This window comes from Leopardus geoffroyi, chromosome C3, assembly GCF_018350155.1.
Source record: "Leopardus geoffroyi isolate Oge1 chromosome C3, O.geoffroyi_Oge1_pat1.0, whole genome shotgun sequence".
In the NCBI taxonomy this organism is placed as follows: Eukaryota; Metazoa; Chordata; class Mammalia; order Carnivora; family Felidae; genus Leopardus; species Leopardus geoffroyi.
The window spans coordinates 25,583,347-25,604,435 of NC_059338.1; the positions used below are offsets into that span (position 1 = coordinate 25,583,347).

Genomic DNA, 21,089 nt, shown 5'->3' on the forward strand with positions numbered 1-21,089 from the left:
ACACCTGGTTGGTGACAGGGCCAGCACTGGGTTCCAGTGCCCCAGTGCCCAGCCCAGGGCTACAGCCAACTGGCTCCTCCCCTTCAAAGGTATCTTTCTGTGGTTTTTGTGGCATTCAAGTCAAGTAGCCACATAAACTGGATTTCTCTCCACCCTAGTTAAACTCCCTGAAGGAAAAAAGACACATGTGGGCCTCCCCCACCTCAAGGCCAGCCTGGGCCTCCAGTTCTCTGTCTCCCACCTGCATTGTTCCACTCTCGTCCACGGCATCCTGGAAACACACAGCTGTTGGGACCTTGCTCAACAGCTACCTGACAAAGGGAACGTTGACTGGCAGCGTATCGCTCCCTCTTCCCCATACACATCCTTAAGGAGACAAAAAAAATTGAAATTTGGCTTTTAACTTGAGAGAGAGGGGCTGCGTTAGCTCTAAGGGAGCTCTTTCTGTTTCAGAGGAGAGCAAACAGGAGGAAGAGTAACTGGGGGAGGCTGTGACATCTCCTTTCAAGGGCTGGTCCTGGGTGGGTGGGGTGCAGCTCAGCCCTGGGACAGGCTGACGGCCAGAAAAGCACGTGCGGATAATGGTCACAGACTGGCCCCGGGGAGGGGAGGTGCCCCGCGGAGCCGGGCAGCTTTTACCTAAATGTTTTGGTGGCGAGCGGCGAGGGGGCGGTGCACTGCCCTAGGTAATGACAGGGCAGTCGGGGAGCCACGCGGGGGCTGCCCGTCTCGGTGGTGGCTACAAAGACGGCGTCGAGACCTCCCGCTTTCTTCCCCAGGGGACCAGCCCCACCCCTCCACACCCCTCCCGCACCCCACCCCCCCGGCCCGCCTCGCCCCGCCCCCTCCCGCAGCCCCAGCGCGCATGCTCTCTCCCCCCGCCGAGCAACCTGGAGATTTAAAAGCCGCCGGCTGGCGCGCGTTGGGAGGAGGCGGGGGGACGAGCTCGCACGCGCCGGCCCCGGGTGACAGCCGCACGCCTCGGCCAGGTAGGCGCGCGCCCCCCGCTCTCCCGGGGGAGGGGGTCCCGGCGCGGCGGAGGGAGCGGCGCCGCGCGGCCGAGCTCCGCGGGGTGGCGTGTTGTGCGCCGCGCGCGACTCCCGGGGGAGGTGGCGGGCCCCGGGCGCGCCCCCCGTCCTGCCGCTCGGTCCCGGGGGAGCCGGGCTTTCTTCCGCGGAGGGCGGGCTGGGCTGGAGCGCCGGGTCCCCCGCTGTCCCGGGCCGGGCGGCGGGTGGGCGGGGAGCGGGCCCTCCCGGGGGGGCCCCGGGCCGGGCAGACCGCGGGATGGACCGGCCACTCGTTCCTGTTGCAGCTCCAGCGTCAGAGTTTTCTTCGGAAAGTTGCATTTATTTTCTTCCCTTGTCTTGGCTTCACCGGAAAGGGACGGGATGAGTCACCGCGGCGCGCACAGTCCGGGACCGGGGAGCCGGGAGAGGGGCCGGCGGCCGGGATGCCGCGGGGTCCTCAGGCTCGGGGGCCGGCGTGCCGGGACGAGAGTGAGGGGTCACGAAGGGAGGGGTAGGTGGCCCAGCGCTCCCGGACGTTAGTCTTGGGGCCGGGCTGCAGGCAGAGTTGAAGCGGGAGTGTGTGCGTGTGTGAGCTCCTCTGCCCCCTTCTCCGCCTCGGTTATCCTTCAGGGGAGGAGGAAGAGGAGAGGCCCTTTTCTCCTCGCCTCCCGGGACTCTCGGGTAGGGCCGGTGGGAGGGACGGTGAGAGTGCCGAGATCGGCAAACAGGTGTGATGAGATGGTACCTGGGCATCTGCTGTAGCTTCTCAGGGCTCTGGGCTTAGGCAAGAGCATGGCCTGTTGGAGAAGCTCCCAGGGAGGGACCTGCGGCGTTTCTCCTGAGTGAGAGCCAGTGCTTGCCGGAGTCTCCCGTTCCCCTCAAGCGCTGGAACCCCCCCCCCCCACTTGCCTTTGCCCTTGACCTCTGGATCAGCTTCCATCTTCCTCACACACTCTTGACTTGCTCAGCTTTTACCCCTCCCCCTGGGCTACTCCTGCCACCCTGCTTCCTCTTTTCCCCAGGGGCCACAGTTGGGGCTAGGGAGGGGTTTGGCATGGTGGGTACCTGGTGAGGACTTGCCCTTCAGCTGTTACACAGACCTGATCCCAGTGGAGCGGATGCTAAGAATAGCCCAGCTGCTGTTTTGCTGCCCATAGCCAGTGCACCCAGGCCCAGAGTGACCCTTACTGGGCTCCTGGAAGCATTGCTCAGGGGTGGGGCGAGGCCCTGGGGGCTTCTGGCTGCCTTTCCTGATGCACTTGGCAGCTCTCCTTTCAGAAGGAGACAGCCTTCGTGTGGGCTCACCTGCCCAAGGCCTGGGGGGGCAGGCTGGCACAGGGGGCTAGGGAGGGGAAGGCCCAGGAGGGGCAGGCTGGAAGAGAAGCCTGAGGAAACCCATGGAGCAACTCCTCCTAGGGAGTGAGTGCTACGGTATTTGAGGTCACAGGCCCTTCTGTTGGATGGGTCCCATCCCCTCATTCCTTCCTTATCTCCTCCCCCCAGGCCTGTCATGGAGCCAGGACTCTGTTTTTCTAAAAGTGCTCAGAAAAATGGAGCTTGAGTCAGCAGGATGAGTCTGAAGAGGAAAATACAGCTGTGGATGAATGTACAGCTGTGGACATCCAGGCCCCAATTAGAGTATGTGTGTGGGGTGTGCGAGGGGCAGTTTTCCTGTGTCCTCATGGAGGGTGTGGTGAACTCTCCTGCCCCGCCTGGCTCTCTGGGTTATCCTGAAGGTGGAGGAGGGACTGGACAGTGATTCTTGGTGGCCCCCTGAGGTCCTTCCAGGCCACCAGGTGGTGGAGCCCCCCACCCCCACCTCCCCAGCCTGGGCAGGGCGCTGGAGGAAAAAGGCAGAAAGGTGGGGATGGTCCGAGGACTCCGAAGGGGAAATTACGTACCATCATCTGGACCATCAGAGCCTGACAACACAACATTGTGGATAAAAACCTAGACTGTCAGACAAGGTTTATATCTTGGCTACTCCACTAGCCATGGAAGGTTGGGCAAGTTACTTCTTCAAAGTCTCAGTATCCCTGGATGCAAAATGGGGATGATGATAATAATAATGCTTTACAGATTTTTTTTTTTTTTTTTTGAGAGGGAGAGAGAGAGGGAGAGAGTAGGAGAGGGGTAGAGAGAAGGGAGAGAGAGAATCCCAAGCAGGCTCTGCACTGTCAGTGCAGACTCCAGTGCGGGGCTTGAACTCCCAAACTGTGAGATCATGACCTGAGCTGAGATCAAGACTTGGATGGGTGCTTAACGAACTGAGCCACCCAGGTGCCCTTACGGCTTTTTTTTTTTTTTTTTAAGTTTGTTTGTTTATGTAATGTCTATACCCAACATGGGGCTTGAACTCAGGACCTGAGGACCCTGAGATCAAGAGTTGCATGCTTGGGGCACGTGAGTGGCTCAGTCGGTTAAGCATCCGACTGTGGGTCAGGTCATGATCTCACGGTTTGTGAGTTCAGCCCCACGTCGGGCTCTGTGCTGACAGCTCGGAGCCTGGAGCCTGCTTCGGATTCTGTGTCTCCCTCTCTCTCTGCCCCTTCCCCACTAGTGTTCTGTCTCTCAAAAATAAATAAATGTAAAAAAAAAAAAAAAAAAGAAAAGAGTTGCATGCTCTTCAGACTGAGTCAGCCAGGCACCCCATAGCTTTTTTTTTTGTTTATTAAATTAAATATAAATATCTGATTGTAATATGTAAAATATGAAAAATGTATATTATTAAATCATGAGTACGGAGCACTGGACTTTGTGCCTTAAGTAGTAAGTGCTCAATAAATGTTAGCTAGCACTTACTGTATCTCTCACCTGTGACCGAATGCACAGCAGCACCTAGCCCGGAACTCTATTCTTGGGTTCTGCTCTTGTTTCTTTGGGAGCAAGGTCTTCTGGACCTTGGGGAGTCCGTATGACTGGTTAAGAGACTGGCCTCCAGCACGCAGTTGCCTGGATTTCAATCCCATCTCCTCTTGTGCAAGTTATTTCACCTCTCCGTGCTCCAACTTCCTCCTCTGTGAAATGAGAATAATAGTACCCACCTCACAATATCATGAGGATTAAACAGGCTGATATAGGTAAAGCTCCAAGCATAGCAGCTTGTGTAAAAAGAGCCTGACACATGTCAGCTGCTGTTATTTGGTAACAATGGGAGTAATTATTGCTGTTTACACTTAGAAACCAGAGTTTCGGAGCAAGGGAATTAGACCACGTATAACCATATGCAAGCTGCGAATGACCTATTTGCAGTTGAACTTGTGGTCTGGTGCAGAGAATACACCAGGACTGGACATCCTGGTTTCTCCTGCGTCAATACCATGAGCAACTTGTTTTTTAATCTGTCCAGAAACCCTGCCCTCCCTGTCTCCACAAGTTGGAAGAGAGTGACATGAAATAACGGAGGCGAATATATATCTAGCTTGAAAGGTCAAGAGCCTTCTATGCAGACAGATTACCTGCTGTGATTTTTAGGGACACTGTATGAGGAGGAGGGGGGCACACTGAAGTTGGGGTTCTGTTCTGTCCTACCCCCTTCAGCGCTTAGGATGCCTTGCTTTCTGATGTCCAGAAGAAAAATGCAGCCTGGCTTTCTTTGAATAGTCAGTGGCCCCGTTTGCTGGAGAGCAAGGACAGAGGCTGGACCAGTTGGTGCCAGGCCCGGGGTCTCGAACGCTGATGCCACTTGACTCCCGGCAATAGAGCTGGAGCGTGGAGCTTTGTCTAGTGTATTAAGTGTCCCTGCTTGGGGGCGGGAGCTGACCGAGCCGTCACGGGATGGTCCTGATATCTGGCCAGAACTTCCTGTTTAATCCCTTTTCCTACTATGAAGTCTGTGTTTCCTCCCTTGTGGGAAGAAGTCCACAGTTTTGCCACTGACCTTGAATGACTTGTAGGGCTTCTTGCTTCTGATACTAGAGACGGGCCTGCCTCACCTGTTGGCCTTGGCGTCTGTGTCTGTAAAACCGTGCAAGGTTACAGTGAGGATTAAATGAGATGAGCATGTTTAGCAAAGTGCCTACACAGACCAGGTGCTTAGTACGTGTTTGTTCCCTTCCCCTTCTTTTGTTAATTCTGGAGATCACTCTCTCTGGGAAACTGGGATGAGACCAGCCCCTGGTCCCATGGCCCATAGTCCCTCAGTCACCAGTTTCAGGCCAGACCTAATGCCCAGCCAGATAGATGCCCTCAGGAGCAGCTAGCCAGAGACAAGCCCCTTCTTCCTCAAGGCTCTTTGTTATGCCCCACCCCAGCCTCTAATCTCGGATGTCCTTTGAGGTGACAAATAGGGTCCAAGCTGGGAGTGCATGGCCCATCCCTAGGGATTGTAGCAGTCTAGCTTCCCACTCCTGGCTCCTGTCGCTAGAAAGAGCTGTGCACCCAAATACCTCGACTATGGCCCTGCCTGAATCCCTGGCAGGTTGGTCAGATTTATCAGACAGGAATCCTGATTCAGCCTCACTTGGAAGGCCTTCTCTTGAGCACTCCACACCTCCATCCAGGTCATGGACAGGGACTGTGGTCCTTGCTTTCTAGGAGCTGAAGAGCTAGTGGGGCAGGAGACCAGAGGACCACTAGCAGTATCCAATCCTGAGGGCTGCCTGTTGAGCACAGCAAGGTTCGGAGGAAAGAGGGGATCCTTGATAACTTGGGTTCCCAGGAGCCCTGAAGGAGGTATGGGACTTGAGCTGGACAAGGGTCAGGTGAGCGAGAGGGCATCCCGGGGAAGTAACTGGAGCATGGTGTCTACTTTGGAAGCAAAACCAGGCCCGGTGCTGATAAATTCCTCTCTCTTGGGTCCAGGTCTGAGATCGAAACCCATTGCCACAATTTGGGGTCTGGTATTCTTGCCATGGTACCTCACTGGGTCAGGGCCAAAAGGAGAGGTAGGTGTGTGTGGAGGTCCCAGGCTCCAGTGACTATGTTTTGCAAATATCTGCCCTTTTCTGCATAGTTCCTACCTGCCCATCTTGCAAGGCTCAGCAACATGGCTTCTTCCTCCAGGAAGCCCTGGGAGGACTGGTCACGCCCTATGTCTTGGGCCCCGACTCCAGGGACCTGTGTCTCAGCACTGCTAAAGGGGGCTGCAGGCAGTCATTTCTGTACCCAGGGCCCCTTCACAGTGGGCTGGCACAGAATTGGATTTCAGTGAGTGTTGGATGGATGGATAGGTGGGTGGGTGAGTGAGTTTTAGTGCTCTTTGACATTCCTTTGGGGGAGGTTAGGTTGCATGCACTGAGGCATACTTCCTCCGGGGGTGGGCACACTGGGACCCTTTAATAAAAGAGTCCTTTTTGGAGCCCCCTCGCACACTGCTCATCACTGAGCAATTGTTTTTGAGAACACCTTTCCGTGGGGCTGGATCTGACCCCGAGCCCTCTGATGAGAAATAGGACTAGTTACAGACTGTAGGATATCAGGGCTGAAAGAGCCCGAGAGACCACTGAATTTGAGATCCTAGAGGTGGGACACAACAGAGCTAGGACCAGTGCCCTGGCCCCCCTCCCAGCCTGGGATGGGTAGGTCTGCCCAGCCTCCACCCCCTGGCCTCCTTCCTGTGGGCTGCACCTCCTGAGGGAGGCCAGTCTGCAGGAAGGGGGCAAGGGTTGGCTCTGCAGGATGGAGAGAACTGCCCTGTCTGGCTGACTGGCCGAGTTCAAATTCGCTAGGAGAGAGGCTGTTTAGGTTTCACTTTGCAGGGCTGTAGGAACTGAGAAGGCAGCAGGGAGAGAGAACTTCCCAGTGGCCTGCACGCTCTGCCAAGCTCCTCATTCTCCACCCCCCACCCCCAACCTTGGACCAAGGGATTTCTTGGTACCGTTACCCCACTTTGTAGGGAAGCTTTTATTGTGGCCCAGGTAGAGAAAGAATTTACCGACTGCTGCCAGGAACAGAGTCCAGCTCCGGGAGGGAGTAGGGAGGAGGCCAGTTCTGCCCCAGATGTCTCAGTCACTTGGCTCAGTTTCAGGTGTCCGCTAATCTTTGGCACCCTGTTGTACTTGAGCAGTGTACTTGAGCAGGTAAAGGATGGCTTAAGTGCGGCCGGGGAGCCCCTCTCCGCCTGGTTCCCCGTGTCTCTCTTTGGTGGAAGGCTATGAAACCCTCCTCCCCAATGCCATGTGGCCTTGTCAGTGTGCACTCAGTAGGCACCTGTCGAGAGAGAGCACCACACCTGAGGCCAAGGGCAGGGGGTGGGTGGGTGTGAGATCCTTTAGCTGTACGCTTGTAAAGCACTTTAGACAGCATCTAGACTAGCTCTCATTTTGCACGTGTGAGTCCCGGGGTGGAGGGACGCGTAAAATGGCTATACAGCTACAAAAGTCATTGAAACCAGAGTATATGGTCCTGGTTCCCAGTTCAGAGCACTCTGCAGGATTTTCAAATGGTTTGAATTAGAGAGAAAGGTATGTCAGGTATCCAGCCCATGCCAGACACGTTCTGGACAGTGAGTAGCTGTCAGCCACCGTGATTATTTTCCCTGGGGATGGGATCCACCCTTGTCTTCTCATGACTGTGGATGTTTAGTCCAGCCTCCAGCTCCTCAGCCACCAGGCAGGTCCACTGCAGTGACCTCTCCTCACCTGTTGGGGCCAGCACCTGGGGAGGCATTTACATTCTTGGCATTCCTCCTGCCTCTGGGGGCTGAGAGAGGCGTTGGAGGCCGTGCGGGGCACGTGGGTGAGGGGGGAATGCGGGGCCTAGAAGGGCAGCTAGCCGGTCCCCCTCTGACCTCTGCTGCTCCTGATCCGGAATGGGAAAGCCGGCTCCCGGGTTTCTCTGCTGGGGAGGCGCAGACAACTGAAGGAAGGGCTGCCTCGAACTTCCCACAGGCTGTCTCTTCAACAGACCCCACCGCTGTGAAGTTGGTGGTGTTCATCTGAGGCTCCTCGCCTGTCACATGGGCATATTCAACATTGTACCCACCTCATCGGGCGGTTGGAAGATTAGAATGCTTGGAGGAAGACCTGGCACGTCGTAAGCCTCAGGGTTAGCTGTTATTGTTAGTTAATTGCAGACGAGGAAACTGAGGCTCGGGGAGGGCAACTAACCAGGTCACAGAGTTGGAAGTGGTGGAGTTGGCGTGCAAACCCAGGTCAGGCTGACTGCCACACCCAGGTCACCCTGCAGAATCTGCCAGGGTTCAGAGGCCTGCGGCCCCTCGGGCAGAAGGGAGCTGCAGGTTGATTGTCTAGGTTTGGAGGGCACTTGGTCAAGGTGACCCAGTGTGACCTTGGGTCACAGCTGTTCTCAGAAGGGAAGTCTGATTGGGAGGTCTTTGCCTGGAGTCAGATGTGTGTCCGTGTAGACGGTCACCATGGGATTGCCTGACAACCGCCTGGGAAGGTGCTTCACCTTGGCTTAGGCTGGCCAGGACTGACTGGCCAAGGTGAGGGTCAGGCCAGCCCCAGAACTCCTGTCACTGGACTGCAGAGGGGAGGGGAGATAAGAGTGGGGCCCCAGGGACTTCCCGCCCATCCTCTCCTCTCCCCTCCCCTTCCCCCAACCTCCTCGGCATTTGTTTCCTTTCAGAAGCTGGGCTGGGGCTCTCAGACAGGGCAACAAAAGCAACTTTCCTCCAAGCCACTGCCACCTGTTGGGTTTTCACACATTGGGGGTGAGTGGGGGGAGGGAGCCGTTGCCCTTTTCCCAGTGTCTGTGGTGTGCCCCCTCTGCCCCCCCAGGGCCTGGGATTCTCTTTGCTGCCCGAAGTGACAGGGCTCAGGAGCCGGAGGGGGTGGGGGTGGGGGGCTGCAGCAGCTGGAAGGGGAATTGAGTGGGAAGGGGCCGGTGCTGGCAGCCGGGAGAGAGTTTGATGGATTACTCTGCAGGCCGAGAGGTTTCTCCCTAATCCCCCTTTGTGTCCCAGCCTGCAGCCCCCTCACTCTCTCTGACAAGCTGCTAAGCAGAAGGCTTCCAGTCCGAGTGAAGAAAAGGCAGCGCAGCAGGGCGAACTGCAAATCCCTGGCCTCTGGGCCCCGGGAGAGGCAAAGCTAGGGAGCAAGTCTGGGGCGGGGGTGGGCTCTTCCCTGCTCTGTCCAGCCCTTATTCTTTCTGACAGTTCCCTTGAGGTGTGGAGGCTGCTTTCCGAGCAGAGTTTGCAGGTGTCTGGGGAAGCCCTGCAAAGTGCAGGCCTCGGGTATTTGCTCAGATCATGGCCTTTTTGATAGGGTGGGATTGGGGAAGGCAGACCCTCACTTCTTTGGAAATTGGAGCCTGGAGAGTCAAAGACTGAATGTGGGTTGGAAGACACTGAAACCGTGCACAGTCTAATCCTGTGCGCCCCTCCCCCCCTCCCCGCCCCCCACAGCTGCCCAGGTAGCAGTTCCCACAGCCCAGCATCCCTGAACCGGGTCTGTAATGAGAGCCACTGCCTCACAAGGATGCTCATTTTCAGGACTCCTGGCTGGCCAGCACGGCCTCTTTCTGGGGCGCCCCAAGGCCCCATGGGGGCAGAACTCATTTCGGGAGTGCTGTGTGCTAGGTTTTACCAGGTAAAGCCGAGGACGTTGGGCCCCTGGGACTGAGGCACAGGGTTGGGTCACAGGGATGCTGGGCTGGTGAACCCCCAGCCCTCTTCCCTGCCACCCAACTTAGAGGGCCTGGGAGAGCTCAACTTGGAATGACATTCTGGGGTCCCCATTCCCGCAGTCTTGCAGCCTCCACCCGGGGGTTGCTCGTCACCTGCCCTCCGTCCTTGTCCCGGGGCAGGAGAGCCTCGGGTGCTGGGCTGGTGTCAGGCAGATTGGCCAGGCGTGACCCCACCCCCTTTCTGCCGCCGAGTCATTATTCCTCGAGGGAGCCCACCCCACCCCATTTCCTTCTCTGCGGGAGGGGCTGCCTGGGGGCTGAGAGGGGTAGAGGAGCGTGTGAGAAAGCCTGGCCGTCTTTGTGAGCGCGGAAGGAGGACGCGGGTCTCCGAGCTGCTGGGGTCAGGGTGGGGGCCGCAGCGTTTGATGTGCCTGGGCGGGGTGCGGGGACGCGGGCGCATAAAGAGCCCATAGAATTGCTGCCTGACACTGGCCCGCGGCGGGGCTGCCCCCAGCCTGGGCTGCCCTGGCCTCTGTCTGTCAGCAGAGGGGATCCGCTCCCCCCAGCTCCACCTCAGTCGTGAGGGTGGCAGGAGCCCCTTTGAAAGCCCTCAAAGGCCTCTTTATGCGTCCCTCTGACCCTCCCTTCCCATAGGGAGCTACCGGAGTGGGCTCTCGCCTTTCCTCCCACCTCCTTCGCTCTGTCTTTTGAATTTTGGAGAAAGTTCAGGCCAAGTTTGTTCTTGCTGCTCAGTTTCATTTCCCTGTGCTCGCTGAGGCCTAACCTGACGAGGGGGGCGCTCCAGCCCAAGGGTCTGTCCAGTCCACTCACCACCCGTGAACCTTGAGGAATTGCCCCCTCTGGGGGTCTGGCTGGGATTTCCTTGGTGTGCGAGGGGATGGTGGGGGGCCCTCAGGTCTTTCCCATCTCTTACCCCACCCACCCCCACTCTGCTTTCAGCTGTGTCTTCTTCGGGTAAATATTTCCCAGGCCCCTCATGCTAGGGTGGGCGCCAGAGGGTTGAGCGAAGGTCTCCCGCGGTCTGGGGCTGGGCTCACTGACTGTCCCCAGGGTGCTAGAGTTCTGCTCCCCCAGGGGTGAGGAAAGATGGCCTGGGGCAGAGCTCCGTGGAGGTTTCTGGAGGTCTTGGGTTTCTTGCAGCCTTCTTGTTGTCCTGTCATTGGGGGGCCGGAGAGGAGGAGATACTTGGAACTTGAGAGGGACTTGTCCTCCCTGAAGGCTGCTGTTCTTTTGTGTGTGTGTGTGTGGGGGGGGGGGTGGTCAGGCCACCCTCCCCCTTTCTGTACCTTCACTTGCCTCCTCTTCTCGCCCCCTCCCTACCAGGTGAGCCCTTGGAGGCTGGCTCTTCTGGTTGATCTTCTGGTTGCTAGACAGGCAGAGTGCTCCAGGAGCAGCAGGACAGGAAGATTGGAGTCAGAAGCACCTCTGACACAGGAGGGCATTGGGGAGAATTGGATTCCGTCTCCCTGCCTGTATTCCTGAGGAAGTCCCAAAATGGGTGCCCAGCAGTCAGTTGTCACTTACAAGCTTTGGTGGGAAGCGTGCCCTGGGGCTGCAGCAGGCTGCAGACAGGAGTTGATGCGGAAGACTTCTTGTCCCCCACCTGTCTGAGCCTGGGCACTGGGCAGGGCCTGGGCTTCTCTGTTCGTACACTGGAGGGATGGCAGGTGGCTGGTTCGTGCTGTGGGGGTCCTCTGTAGTTCCCTCCTCCCTGAGGACTCTGGAGTGAGTGGGCCGGCCTGGGACCCTGGGGGAAGGTGTCAAGAGCCGACCCGGAACAGGGAGCTTTGGAAGGGAGAATATTCTTACGGGCTTGGAATTCCTTAGGCGGTTCTGGGCCTGGAAGAATAAACTCTAGGGGTGGCAAGAGTGCTCTGGACCCCAGGGCACAGTACAAGTCAAAAGAGGGAGGACGGGCTTAGCAACCTAAGAACAGTGGGGTGCAGAGCTGGGCTTGGAGCCTGCCCACTTCCTACCCCGCTCTTTCAATGAATTCCTCACCTGGCCCAGCCCCCAGTTACCTGGTAAAGAAGAAGGGGGGAGGGGGCAGGAGAAAGGAGGGAGAGGGAGGCAGCTAATGAGCTATCTGGGCTGAAGGAGGATGGAGGGAAATTCCTGTCTTCACCCCCCTTTGGTCTTTTAGTCTCTCTCTTGTGGGCTACAGACGTCCTGCCTGTTCCCCGGAGCAAGGAGCTGGATTAGGGGAGGGAAGGAGGCAGGTGGGGTGATTAGTGTTTTGGCCCAAGAGCTGCTACTTATTTTAAACAGCAGGGAGAAAACGAGGGCTTGGGAATGGGGGCAGGCTGTGGGTGAGGCTGGGTCTGACAAAGTCTCTGTTTGCTAAGGGAGGACCTGCTCCCTTAACCCAGAGTAGGTGAGTGTCCAGGGCCTTCCCAGACTGAGGGTGGGGAGTAGAATGGGCTGGAAGCCTTTTGACCCAGAACCGTTCCCTCCAGGCTGGAGTCTTGGTCTATGTGCAGTCTCTTGCCTGCCTTGTGGGGGATTCTAGGGCAGGGGAGGGGCTTGGTTCAAAACTGCCCAGCTAGGACCTGCGTGTGGCCCCCTCCCAGCACCCTTAGGGACCCTTCGATCAGTATTTTACCCTCTCCCCATGCCACCCCCTTGGGAGCCACGCCCCTTCCCAAAGTGGATGGTCTGTGTCTGAGCAGAACTTTGGGGAGGGGGCTGCTGGTTGCCTAGCCATATCTAAAGTCCCTTCCTTCCTGGTCTGCCGGCAGCAGAGTCCTGGAATGCCGACATGAACACATCTTACCCAGGATTGATGGCCATCTGATTTCTTTGTGGTGTATTTCAGAGAGCACCCACGACATGCTTTATAACATATAAGGCCCTGCGAGGTTGAGTGTTCTTTGAAAAGAGAAAAGAAGGTATAGTGGCGGATTATGAGATGCTGAGATTGGCCGGGAATGAAGAGGACTGAGGGTGCCCCAGGCGCTGGGTGGGGGTGGGGCCGCGAGTGGAGCCCTCAGAGCTGTGGACCTTGCACAGGAGCAGTGCTGTTCAGCAGCATTTATGGTAGGGAATCAGTGAGGCAAGGGAAGGCACTCCAGACTCCAGCCACGAGCGGCACGAAGTTCTGTCCCACCTCTTTGAGAGAGATGACAAAGTTAGGGGACGCTTGCTTGCCTTTTCTCACGAAGGCCCCACCTTCTACACCTCCTCTTTGTGGCTGACTTGATTTAGCCTTTTTAGTGGTCACCCCTAAACAGCAGACTGCATTGGGTACCATCGTATTCAGGAAGTAAGACCTGGCTGCCAGTTGCCTGGGGGGGTGGGGGCACAGGATGGGTGGTTCCCCCCCACCCCCCACCCCGTGGGATCTCTATGCACAGGAGGCGGGCCTAGCAGGAAGGGCTGTGGGGACCTCTCTGCTGAGAATAGAGCCATTTGGGGAGCAGAGAAGGGCTGCCCTGGAAAGCGGTGGGGTATCCTGCCAGCCCCCGGTTACTGGTGTCATTATAGTGGCCACCAGGTGTTACAGTTTCACGCCTCGGTGAGGCTGGCACCTGGGAACAGTCCCCATTGTCCCGTGACAGTTGGGCAGTACCTGTGGGAATGTTTCTTCCCCAGGAACGTTGAGCACAGGGAGAAAACTCCAGGGAGAGGTTTTCAGGCCTAGGTTCCTCCACGGGAGCCTTCTTTAAGTGGTTTCAATGACAGGTTAACCCCCAACCCAACAGACCACAGCCTCTCCTCCCTTCCCCCTTGTCCTCGTCCTTGGGGGCTCAGGTTATAGCGCAGCACGGTGTGTGGCCAGGCTGCGCAGATTGGGAAGTACTACTCTTAACAAAGGGCAGTTGAACAGCCCAGCTTTGGGAAGTGGAGAGAGAAAAGCAAACAATCCGGGCCTGGCAGAGGGTCTCCAGGGGCACCTTGATAACAGAGCCTGGGGAACTGGGAATTCAATTGGTGTGATTTTTTTTTTTTTTCTTTTTTCCATACTAACAGGCAAGGGCAATTGCAAAGGTATTCCAAAACAGAGAAAAACTTGACATCTGTTTGGTTCTGGAGTGTGCTGAGGTTTAAAAATCATATTTACCTTATTAGTTATGTCAGCCTTAGGCTAACATTAACAAGCGCTTCCTTATTGGCTGCAGGGGGTAGCACGGCCACACTGCCAGCCTGGGAGTGAACTCAGGATTCAGAGAACTCAGAGCAAATCCCGGAGACCTGGTTCCCAGGACTTAACACTCTGGGTTTGATTGTCCCTGCCCTTTTAGGACCTGAGTGATGAGCCATGTCTGCACCGAGGCACCCCATGGCAGCGGGCGTCTAGCATGGGCTGAGAAGCCGCACCTGCACGGAAGGCTGGCAGAAATGGGCTCCCGGCTGAGTCCTAGGCAGTTGGTGGCAGCAAGGAGGAGAGGCCCGGGCATCTGGAGCAGGGCTGAGACGGAGCAGTTCTGGAGTGTGTGAACAGGCGGAGCCCAACCTGCCTGGTCCACCATGGCCCAGAGGCTGTGGGTGAGCCGTCTGCTGCGGCATCGGAAAGCCCAGCTCCTGCTGGTCAACCTGCTGACCTTCGGCCTGGAGGTGTGCCTGGCCGCAGGTATCACCTACGTGCCGCCCTTGCTGTTGGAAGTGGGGGTAGAGGAGAAGTTCATGACCATGGTGCTGGGTGAGTCACCACATCCTCCTTCCCTCCTGCTCCAGATACATGATACCCAGGAAGTAGGTGCCTTTGCCCAAAGAGGAGGAGGTGGCTGCCTGCTGTTCCTCAGGCTGTGGTGCTGGTGGGTGGACATTGCTGGACACAGGGGTGACCGTGGGCTGGAGGGGGCCCAGTAGGAAAAAAACACAGGGACATTCCCCGGTCATCTCACCTGGCACCTACACGTTGCCTGGCTGGCGCACAGGAGACATTGGAGAAATTGCTCTGCACCTTTGTCTACTCCTTCTACCTTATCTGTTATCTCATTTGGTTCTTGCAACAGCCTTTTGAGGCCATCCATTTCACGGAGAAGGTAATGGAGGCTGATAAGAAGTTGGGTGATTGAGCTGGGCCCGAAGGCTAGCTGCTGATTAGCAGGATCAGAGTCTCCCAGCCTGGGCTTTCTTACCCCTAGGGCATGGGCTGGGCTCCTGACTGCAGATGCTTTCTGCAAAAGCCACCGGAGGCAAGAAAGAGGTCACCGTGGGGTGGCTCCCGGAAGAGGGGGCTGTCCAGATCATAGGCTCTGGAGTCAGACTGCCCGATGGAACCCGGCCTCTTGCCCCCCTTGCCGGGTGCCAGTGCACGAGTCTCACCAGTAGCCCCGTGCATCAGTTTGCCCATCCTGAGACCGGGCATTAGGGATCCTAGTTGCGAGGAGTAAATTAGAGCCTGTGTGCCATACTCAGCACTGTGTCCAGCACGGAGGTGGGGGTGGCCCTTCATGCGAGAGGACCGTGGTCCTTTCCATCCTTCTCCCAGGAGGTTAGGCCCCCTTCCCCACCACCCCTTAGGGTCCCAGCCTCTGGCTCATACCACTTGTCCTTCCTGCAGGCATCGGGCCAGTGCTGGGCCTCATCTCGGTCCCACTCCTAGGCTCAGCCAGTGACCACTGGCGCGGGCGCTATGGTCGCCGGAGGCCCTTCATCTGGGCCCTGTCCCTAGGCGTCCTCCTGAGCCTCTTCCTCATCCCGAGGGCCAGCTGGCTGGCGGGACTGCTGTGCCCGGATACCAGGCCCCTGGAGCTGGCACTGCTGATCCTGGGTGTGGGGCTACTGGACTTCTGCGGCCAGGTGTGCTTCACTCCACTGGAGGCCCTGCTGTCCGACCTCTTCCGGGACCCAGACCACTGTCGCCAGGCCTTCTCCGTCTACGCCTTCATGATCAGCCTTGGGGGCTGCCTGGGCTACCTCCTGCCTGCAATCGACTGGGACGCCAGTGCCCTGGCCCCCTACCTGGGCACCCAGGAGGAGTGCCTCTTTGGCTTGCTCGCTCTCATCTTCCTCACTTGCGTGGCGGCCACGCTGTTTGTGGCCGAGGAGGCGGCGCTGGGTCCGGCTGAGCCAGCGGAAGGGCTGTTGGTCCCCTCCGTGCCGCCGCGCTGCTGCCCCTGCCACACCCGCCTGGCTTTCCGGAACCTGGGCGCCCTGTTTCCCCGGCTGCACCAGCTCTGCTGCCGTGTGCCTCGCACCCTGCGCAGACTCTTTGTGGCCGAACTGTGCAGCTGGATGGCATTCATGACCTTCACACTGTTTTACACGGACTTCGTGGGCGAGGGGCTGTACCAGGGTGTGCCCCGGGCTGAGCCAGGCACTGAGGCACGGAGACACTACGATGAAGGTAAGGCCTCCGCAGCGGGCGTTCGGCGAGGGGGCTGCTGTGGGAGGGAGTTCCCTCTGGGGGACAGTCCAGCACAGGAAGATGCCCCCAGTCTGCGCCGGGCTGGGAGCTGTGTACCTGGGCTCCGATTTCCCGATCAGATAAATGGGCCCAGCCTGTGCATGCGGCCCCCAGCGTGCAGGTCAGCTTTGCTGGCAGTCTCAGGAGAGCCTCCGGCTGCGGAGACTTTGCTCAGAGTCGTTGCCCCAAGTTGACAGCAGAAAAGGCCAAGCTTATTTAAGGTCCAAAGAGAGTGGAGGAGTCAAGGCCGGGTCGCAGGTCTGCCTAGCCCCAAGTTCAGTGTGCCCTCTGCTCCCCCTGCTGACTTTCCACATTGCCTGGCCAGACCTTCGGCTCAGGCCTCCTGGAACTTAGTCCCGGAGCCAATGGCGGAACTGTCTTTGTGTTCCCTGTCAGCCTCCTAGATAGCTGAGCACTAGCTGAGCCTCGCAATCAGCATCTTCCTCTGCCCCTAGCCCAAGGCTTCGCCTTTTCTAAGGGCAGTGGGAGAACCTAGACTCCCGTTGTCGCATCTGGGTGGGGATGATGCAGGGAGCGGGTCTGGTCCACAGCAAGGCTGGGATGGCGGGTGCCCGCAATTCTGAGCCTTCCCCAGATTGTACGGGTGGGTCTGGGTCTGACTTCCTCTTCTTCCCCACCTGCAGGGGTCCGGATGGGCAGCCTGGGGCTGTTCCTGCAGTGCGCCATTTCCCTGCTCTTCTCTCTGGTCATGGACCGGCTGGTGCAGCGATTCGGCACCCGGGCAGTCTATTTGGCCAGCGTGGTGGCCTTCCCTGTTGCTGCCGGCACCATGTGCCTGTCCCGCAGTGTGGCCGTGGTGACCGCCTCGGCTGCCCTCACCGGGTTCACCTTCTCCGCCCTGCAGATCCTGCCCTACACACTAGCCTCCCTCTACCACCGCGAGAAGCAGGTACTCACACTGGCCGCTGGGTGGAGCCGGGGTGGAGGGGAGACGCAGTAGCCCAAGTCTGGCCAGAGACGCCGGAGAAGTCATTCTTTGATTGGAGAGGAAGCCCGTGTAGCCCAGGGCCAGAGACGTGGGCTGCGGAAGGAGGGTGTAGATTAGATTCTGGGAATGACTTCCTGGTGTCAGAACTATAAAGCACTTGAGCGGATGATTGCAGGAAATGCTAAGTCCTTCTTTGGGAATCCTGAGGAATCGGCCTAGGCCTAACGGAGGCCCTCAGTCTGGGTTGAGTTCTCTGCAGAGGCAGGGGGCAGGAGCAGGTGACCTCTGGGGCACGTAGCCTCAGCAGATGGGGAGGGGGGACGGTCTGGTGTTGGCGACAGCTCTCTTTATTCAGGGAGGGGCAGTGTGACTGACCAATACCCTGCTCTACTCTCCAATGTGGGGAAGGCTCCTTACTGCCCCTTCTCTTTCTGGTTTATCTTCTTTTTCTGCCTAATTCTCTCTTTTCTTTTCCTGCCTCACACCTTTGCCTCCGTCCCCTTCCCCCGCCCCCACGGCGGATCTCTGAGCCCGACGCATCTGACACCGCTCGCCTGGGCACTGTAAGTTGGGGGCCTCCTTCCTGCTTGGCCCCACGCGAACCAGCCCCTCCAGGGGCCCCCTTCTGAGGGGAAGCCTCCTGACCGAAGCCGTGTGGTCACCTTTGTCCCCTTCACTGGCTTCAGTGAGCTGCAGCCCTGGGTGCAGAGCTCCACACAGAGGGCAAGAAGTTGGGGTGTCATGAGGGAGGAGATGTAGGCCTGCCCTCATAGAGCTTCCAGACCATAGGGAAGATGGATGTCCGCCCCCTGTAGGACATGAGTGAAGTAGCAGAGAAATACGTAGCTAGGAGGCTGGTTGATTGACTAGGTGGCTGCAGGGGTGGGGTGTGTGGAGGAAGGGGCCGGCGTTTTGGTTGGGGTAGCCTGGCGCCTGAGACTCCTGTCAGTGCACTGATAACCTTCATCAGCCTCCATTCTTTCACTGCCCTGGCTGGGGGCTTGAGGGCAGGTGTCCAGAGGCCAGGGTGGGCATACGCACTCGTGCCAGGCAACCTGCTAGAGCCAGTCCTCCCCTCACACTGAAGAGCAGGTCTGTCCCTAGGGCCCTCTTCAGGCTCCGGCCTCACTGGTCTTTTTGGGGGTGGCAGGCAGGGAGGAGAGGTCCCGGGAGGCCGGTTCCAAGCAGCAATCGATGGCACACTTGGCCCTGTGCGCCGTCTGTACTTGCCTGGCCTACTTCCGGCCACGCCAAGAGCCGTGGGCTTCCCTGGCTTCATCTCTGCCGTGAGTCCCGGCTCTAGCACAGCCAGCTCGAGAGCCCTCTCCTGTCCAGTGCTAGCAGGCGCGGGGACAGTGTCGGATACATTCCGGCCCTATCCTAAAACAGGGGGCTCTGGGCAGGGCCAGGCTACCTTGATCTAAGGCAGACAGTGAATAGGAAGCAAGAAGGGCTTCAGTATCAGCACAGCTAGGCCGTAGGAGCCTGGAAGATTCCTCTGGTTCCTCTCTTCCTCCAGCCTGAGTCTGCTGGACCTTCCCTGCCCCAGGCTGGGGCCATGGACCTCACAGGCCTGGGACCCCAGTGGGAGCAGAGTTTCTCTCTTCCAGGTTAAGAAAGATTTCCCAAGGCGAAGTGGTGGGGGGCAGGAAGTAGGAGGGTTAAGAGAGCCTGTGTGGGGGCTTGGGCCATCAGGGGCCCCAGCTTTGGATTTTGTTCCTCTGTTCTTACACATCTCTCTTCTCACCTGTCTTCATTCTTTTCCCTTTACCTTGGGGTTCTGCTCTCTTCCTTGCCTGTACTGTGAGTTCGTCTGCCACTTACTGGCTCCAGGAGAGGCTAGTGCAGACCTAGACTTGTGGTTTCAGATGTGTCCCCTCCCCGGGGGATCCCCTGCCCCTAAGGAGACTCCTAACTAGACCCAAACCAAGGAGGGTCTGCCTGGCTTTCTCACCTGCTGCATAACTCTCATGAAGGCCAGTTGCCTGGTGTCTTCCGGCCCCTGGTCTGAATGCTGGGGTCTGTTCTCCTAGCCGGGATCCTATGCTTGGGTACCTAAATGTCCACGTCCCCTTTTTCCTCCCCTCCGCCCCCCAGGTTTTCCTGCCCAAGTACCGAGGAGACGCTGGAAGCAGTGCCGGTGAGGACAGCCTGAAGACCAGCTTCCCACCGGGCCCCAAGGCCGGATCTCCCTTCCCCAACGGACACATGGGTGCCGGAGGCGGCGGCCTCCTCCCGTCTCCACCCGTGCTCTGTGGGGCCTCTGCCTGCGATGTCTCCATGCGGGTGGTGGTCGGCGAGCAGCCTGAGGCCAGGGTCCTTCCGGGCCGGGGCATCTGCCTGGACCTTGCCATCCTGGACAGTGCCTTCCTGCTGTCCCAGGTGGCCCCGTCCCTGTTCATGGGCTCCATTGTTCAGCTCAGCCAGTCTGTCACTGCCTACATGGTGTCGGCTGCAGGCCTTGGTTTGGTGGCCATTTATTTTGCTACACAGGTAGTATTTGATAAGAGCGACTTGGCCAAATACTCGGTGTAGAGTACTTCTGACCCACTGAGGGGGGGCCTGCCTCACTGGGTCCCAGCCCTGCCTGCCCCGCCCAACCCCCCCCCCCAGCTCTACATCCTGTTAGCCTCCTGGGGCCAGGGTGGGGCGAGCCCTCTGGTTTCTGTTGCCGCCAAAGGGGTGTGGCTCTCTGCTGCCGCCCTGTGGCAGTGAGGTGCGTAGCCGCACAGGTAGGGGACCTGGGGCTTCTCTCTCTCCCTCCCTCCCCGGTCTTCAGGCCTGGCTGACTATTGGTCCAAACAGGCTTCAGTCTGGACTTCTACAGGGAGGCCAGAAGAGCAGGGCATTTCATTAGCTCCACGCACTGGACTGCAGGACTCTGCGGGGGGATTATCAAGGTAGGGTTAACAGGCAGTGTCCTGGTCAAGACATGCCCAGAGAAGGGATCTGGGGAGCTGAGTAAACTCAACCACCTGGTCTCTCATCTCCAAGCCCCCTTATCCCATAGATTCCCTCGATGTTGCTCTTGCATGGGAGTTTCTAGTGTGAAACTCTCCTCCACAGGATTTGAAAATATGGAAGTTATTTGTGGGGAAGAATCGGACAGGGAAGAAGCTGCCTGGCCCCAAAGCACTGCCTTTCTACTATTCCCCCACAACTACATTTTATCGGGACATGGCTTGTTGGCCCCTGTGTTGACATCATAGGGACACAGGCCTTTAAATATTTAACTTATTTATTTAACTAAGTAGAGGGGAGTCAGTTCCCAGCTCTGCCATCTTGGTGTCTAAGGGGTGAGATCTCCAGTGGGCCTATGAGAGATGGTTGGTTTATCGGGCTGAGCATTGCCAGAATGTTCTCCTGGGTGATTGGTCTGGCCCCATACTGCCTAACCCAGGAGCTTGGAAGCTCTACTCACCCAGCTGATATCCCAAATCATGTTACCCAAGGCTGGGGGAGCTGGGGGTACGTGGAGGGCGGGGCTCCGGGTCTCGGCAGCCTCCTTAGCCTCTCTCTTGGCCCAGCCTGCGCCCCACTCCTAACTCCTCTCTGCTCTCTCTAGGGCTGGGCTGATGAAGGAGCTGCCCACCCCCTACCCTTCCCCACTGGCTCCACAGTCCTCTCCTTGGGGCTGTTGCAGGACCAGAAGCACAGAGTGTGGCTCCTCGAGCCTGTATCCGTCTCAGCCCCCAGGGCATATCTGTGCTTGGGGAATCTCGCACAGAAACTCAGGAGTACCCCCTGCCTGGGCTAAGGAGGTCTTATCTCTGGGGGGGTTTAAGTGCCGTTTGCAATAATGTTATGTCTTATTTATTTAGTGGAGTAAATATTTTATACTGTATGTGAGCAATCAGAGTATAATGTTTATGGTGATGAAATTAAAGGCTTCTTATATGTTTAATTGGCCTGTGTTTATCTTTTCTGAGGGGGAAGGACCAGCTCTCAAATCCTCAGCGTCAGCTGTTTTGACACGTTCAGTTCCCAGCATCGCCAGCAGATGGAGCCACAGACCAGTATTCTTCCAATGCTTGGCCAATGGGCTAGGAGGAGCTACCTCTTGGACTGGAGAGTTGGGGAATTTGGGGAAAGGGCTGGGGCGGGAAAAGCACGGAGTGCAAGGGAGTGGGGCATTTTCCTTCGCAAGGGGCTCATAATGTGGCCAAAGAGATGGAACAAGCACCTTCTATCTAAACCACAGCAATAGGAAGTAGGAACGAACCTGGTACGT

The 21,089-nt window shown here is 57.8% G+C and overlaps 1 protein-coding gene across 2 annotated transcripts; it reads left to right on the forward strand.

The window, feature by feature from the left end:
• Window positions 1–859: 859 nt before the first annotated feature.
• On the forward strand, window positions 860–20,762 carry SLC45A3 (solute carrier family 45 member 3). 2 transcript variants are annotated; one of them, XM_045456239.1, is made up of 6 exons: window positions 921–989; window positions 2,511–2,645; window positions 13,799–14,196; window positions 15,064–15,849; window positions 16,554–16,819; window positions 18,956–20,762. In XM_045456239.1, exons 3-6 carry the CDS (start codon window positions 14,025–14,027, stop codon window positions 19,391–19,393), a joined length of 1,662 nt encoding a protein of 553 aa, XP_045312195.1. In that variant the 5' UTR covers window positions 921–989; window positions 2,511–2,645; window positions 13,799–14,024; the 3' UTR covers window positions 19,394–20,762. The 2 variants fall into 2 exon arrangements, with proteins under 2 accessions (XP_045312194.1, XP_045312195.1); XM_045456238.1 differs by lacking the exon at window positions 2,511–2,645 and having other exon boundaries at window positions 860–989.
• Window positions 20,763–21,089: the final 327 nt, after the last annotated feature.

Coding starts and splice junctions, on each gene's coding strand:
- SLC45A3 (XM_045456238.1), top strand. CDS start 14,025: ATGGCCCAGAGGCTGTGGGTGAGCCGTCTGCTGCGGCATCGGAAAGCC. Junction 14,197..15,063: donor GTTCATGACCATGGTGCTGG/GTGAGTCACCAC, acceptor TCCTTCCTGCAG/GCATCGGGCCAGTGCTGGGC. Junction 15,850..16,553: donor ACGGAGACACTACGATGAAG/GTAAGGCCTCCG, acceptor CCCCACCTGCAG/GGGTCCGGATGGGCAGCCTG.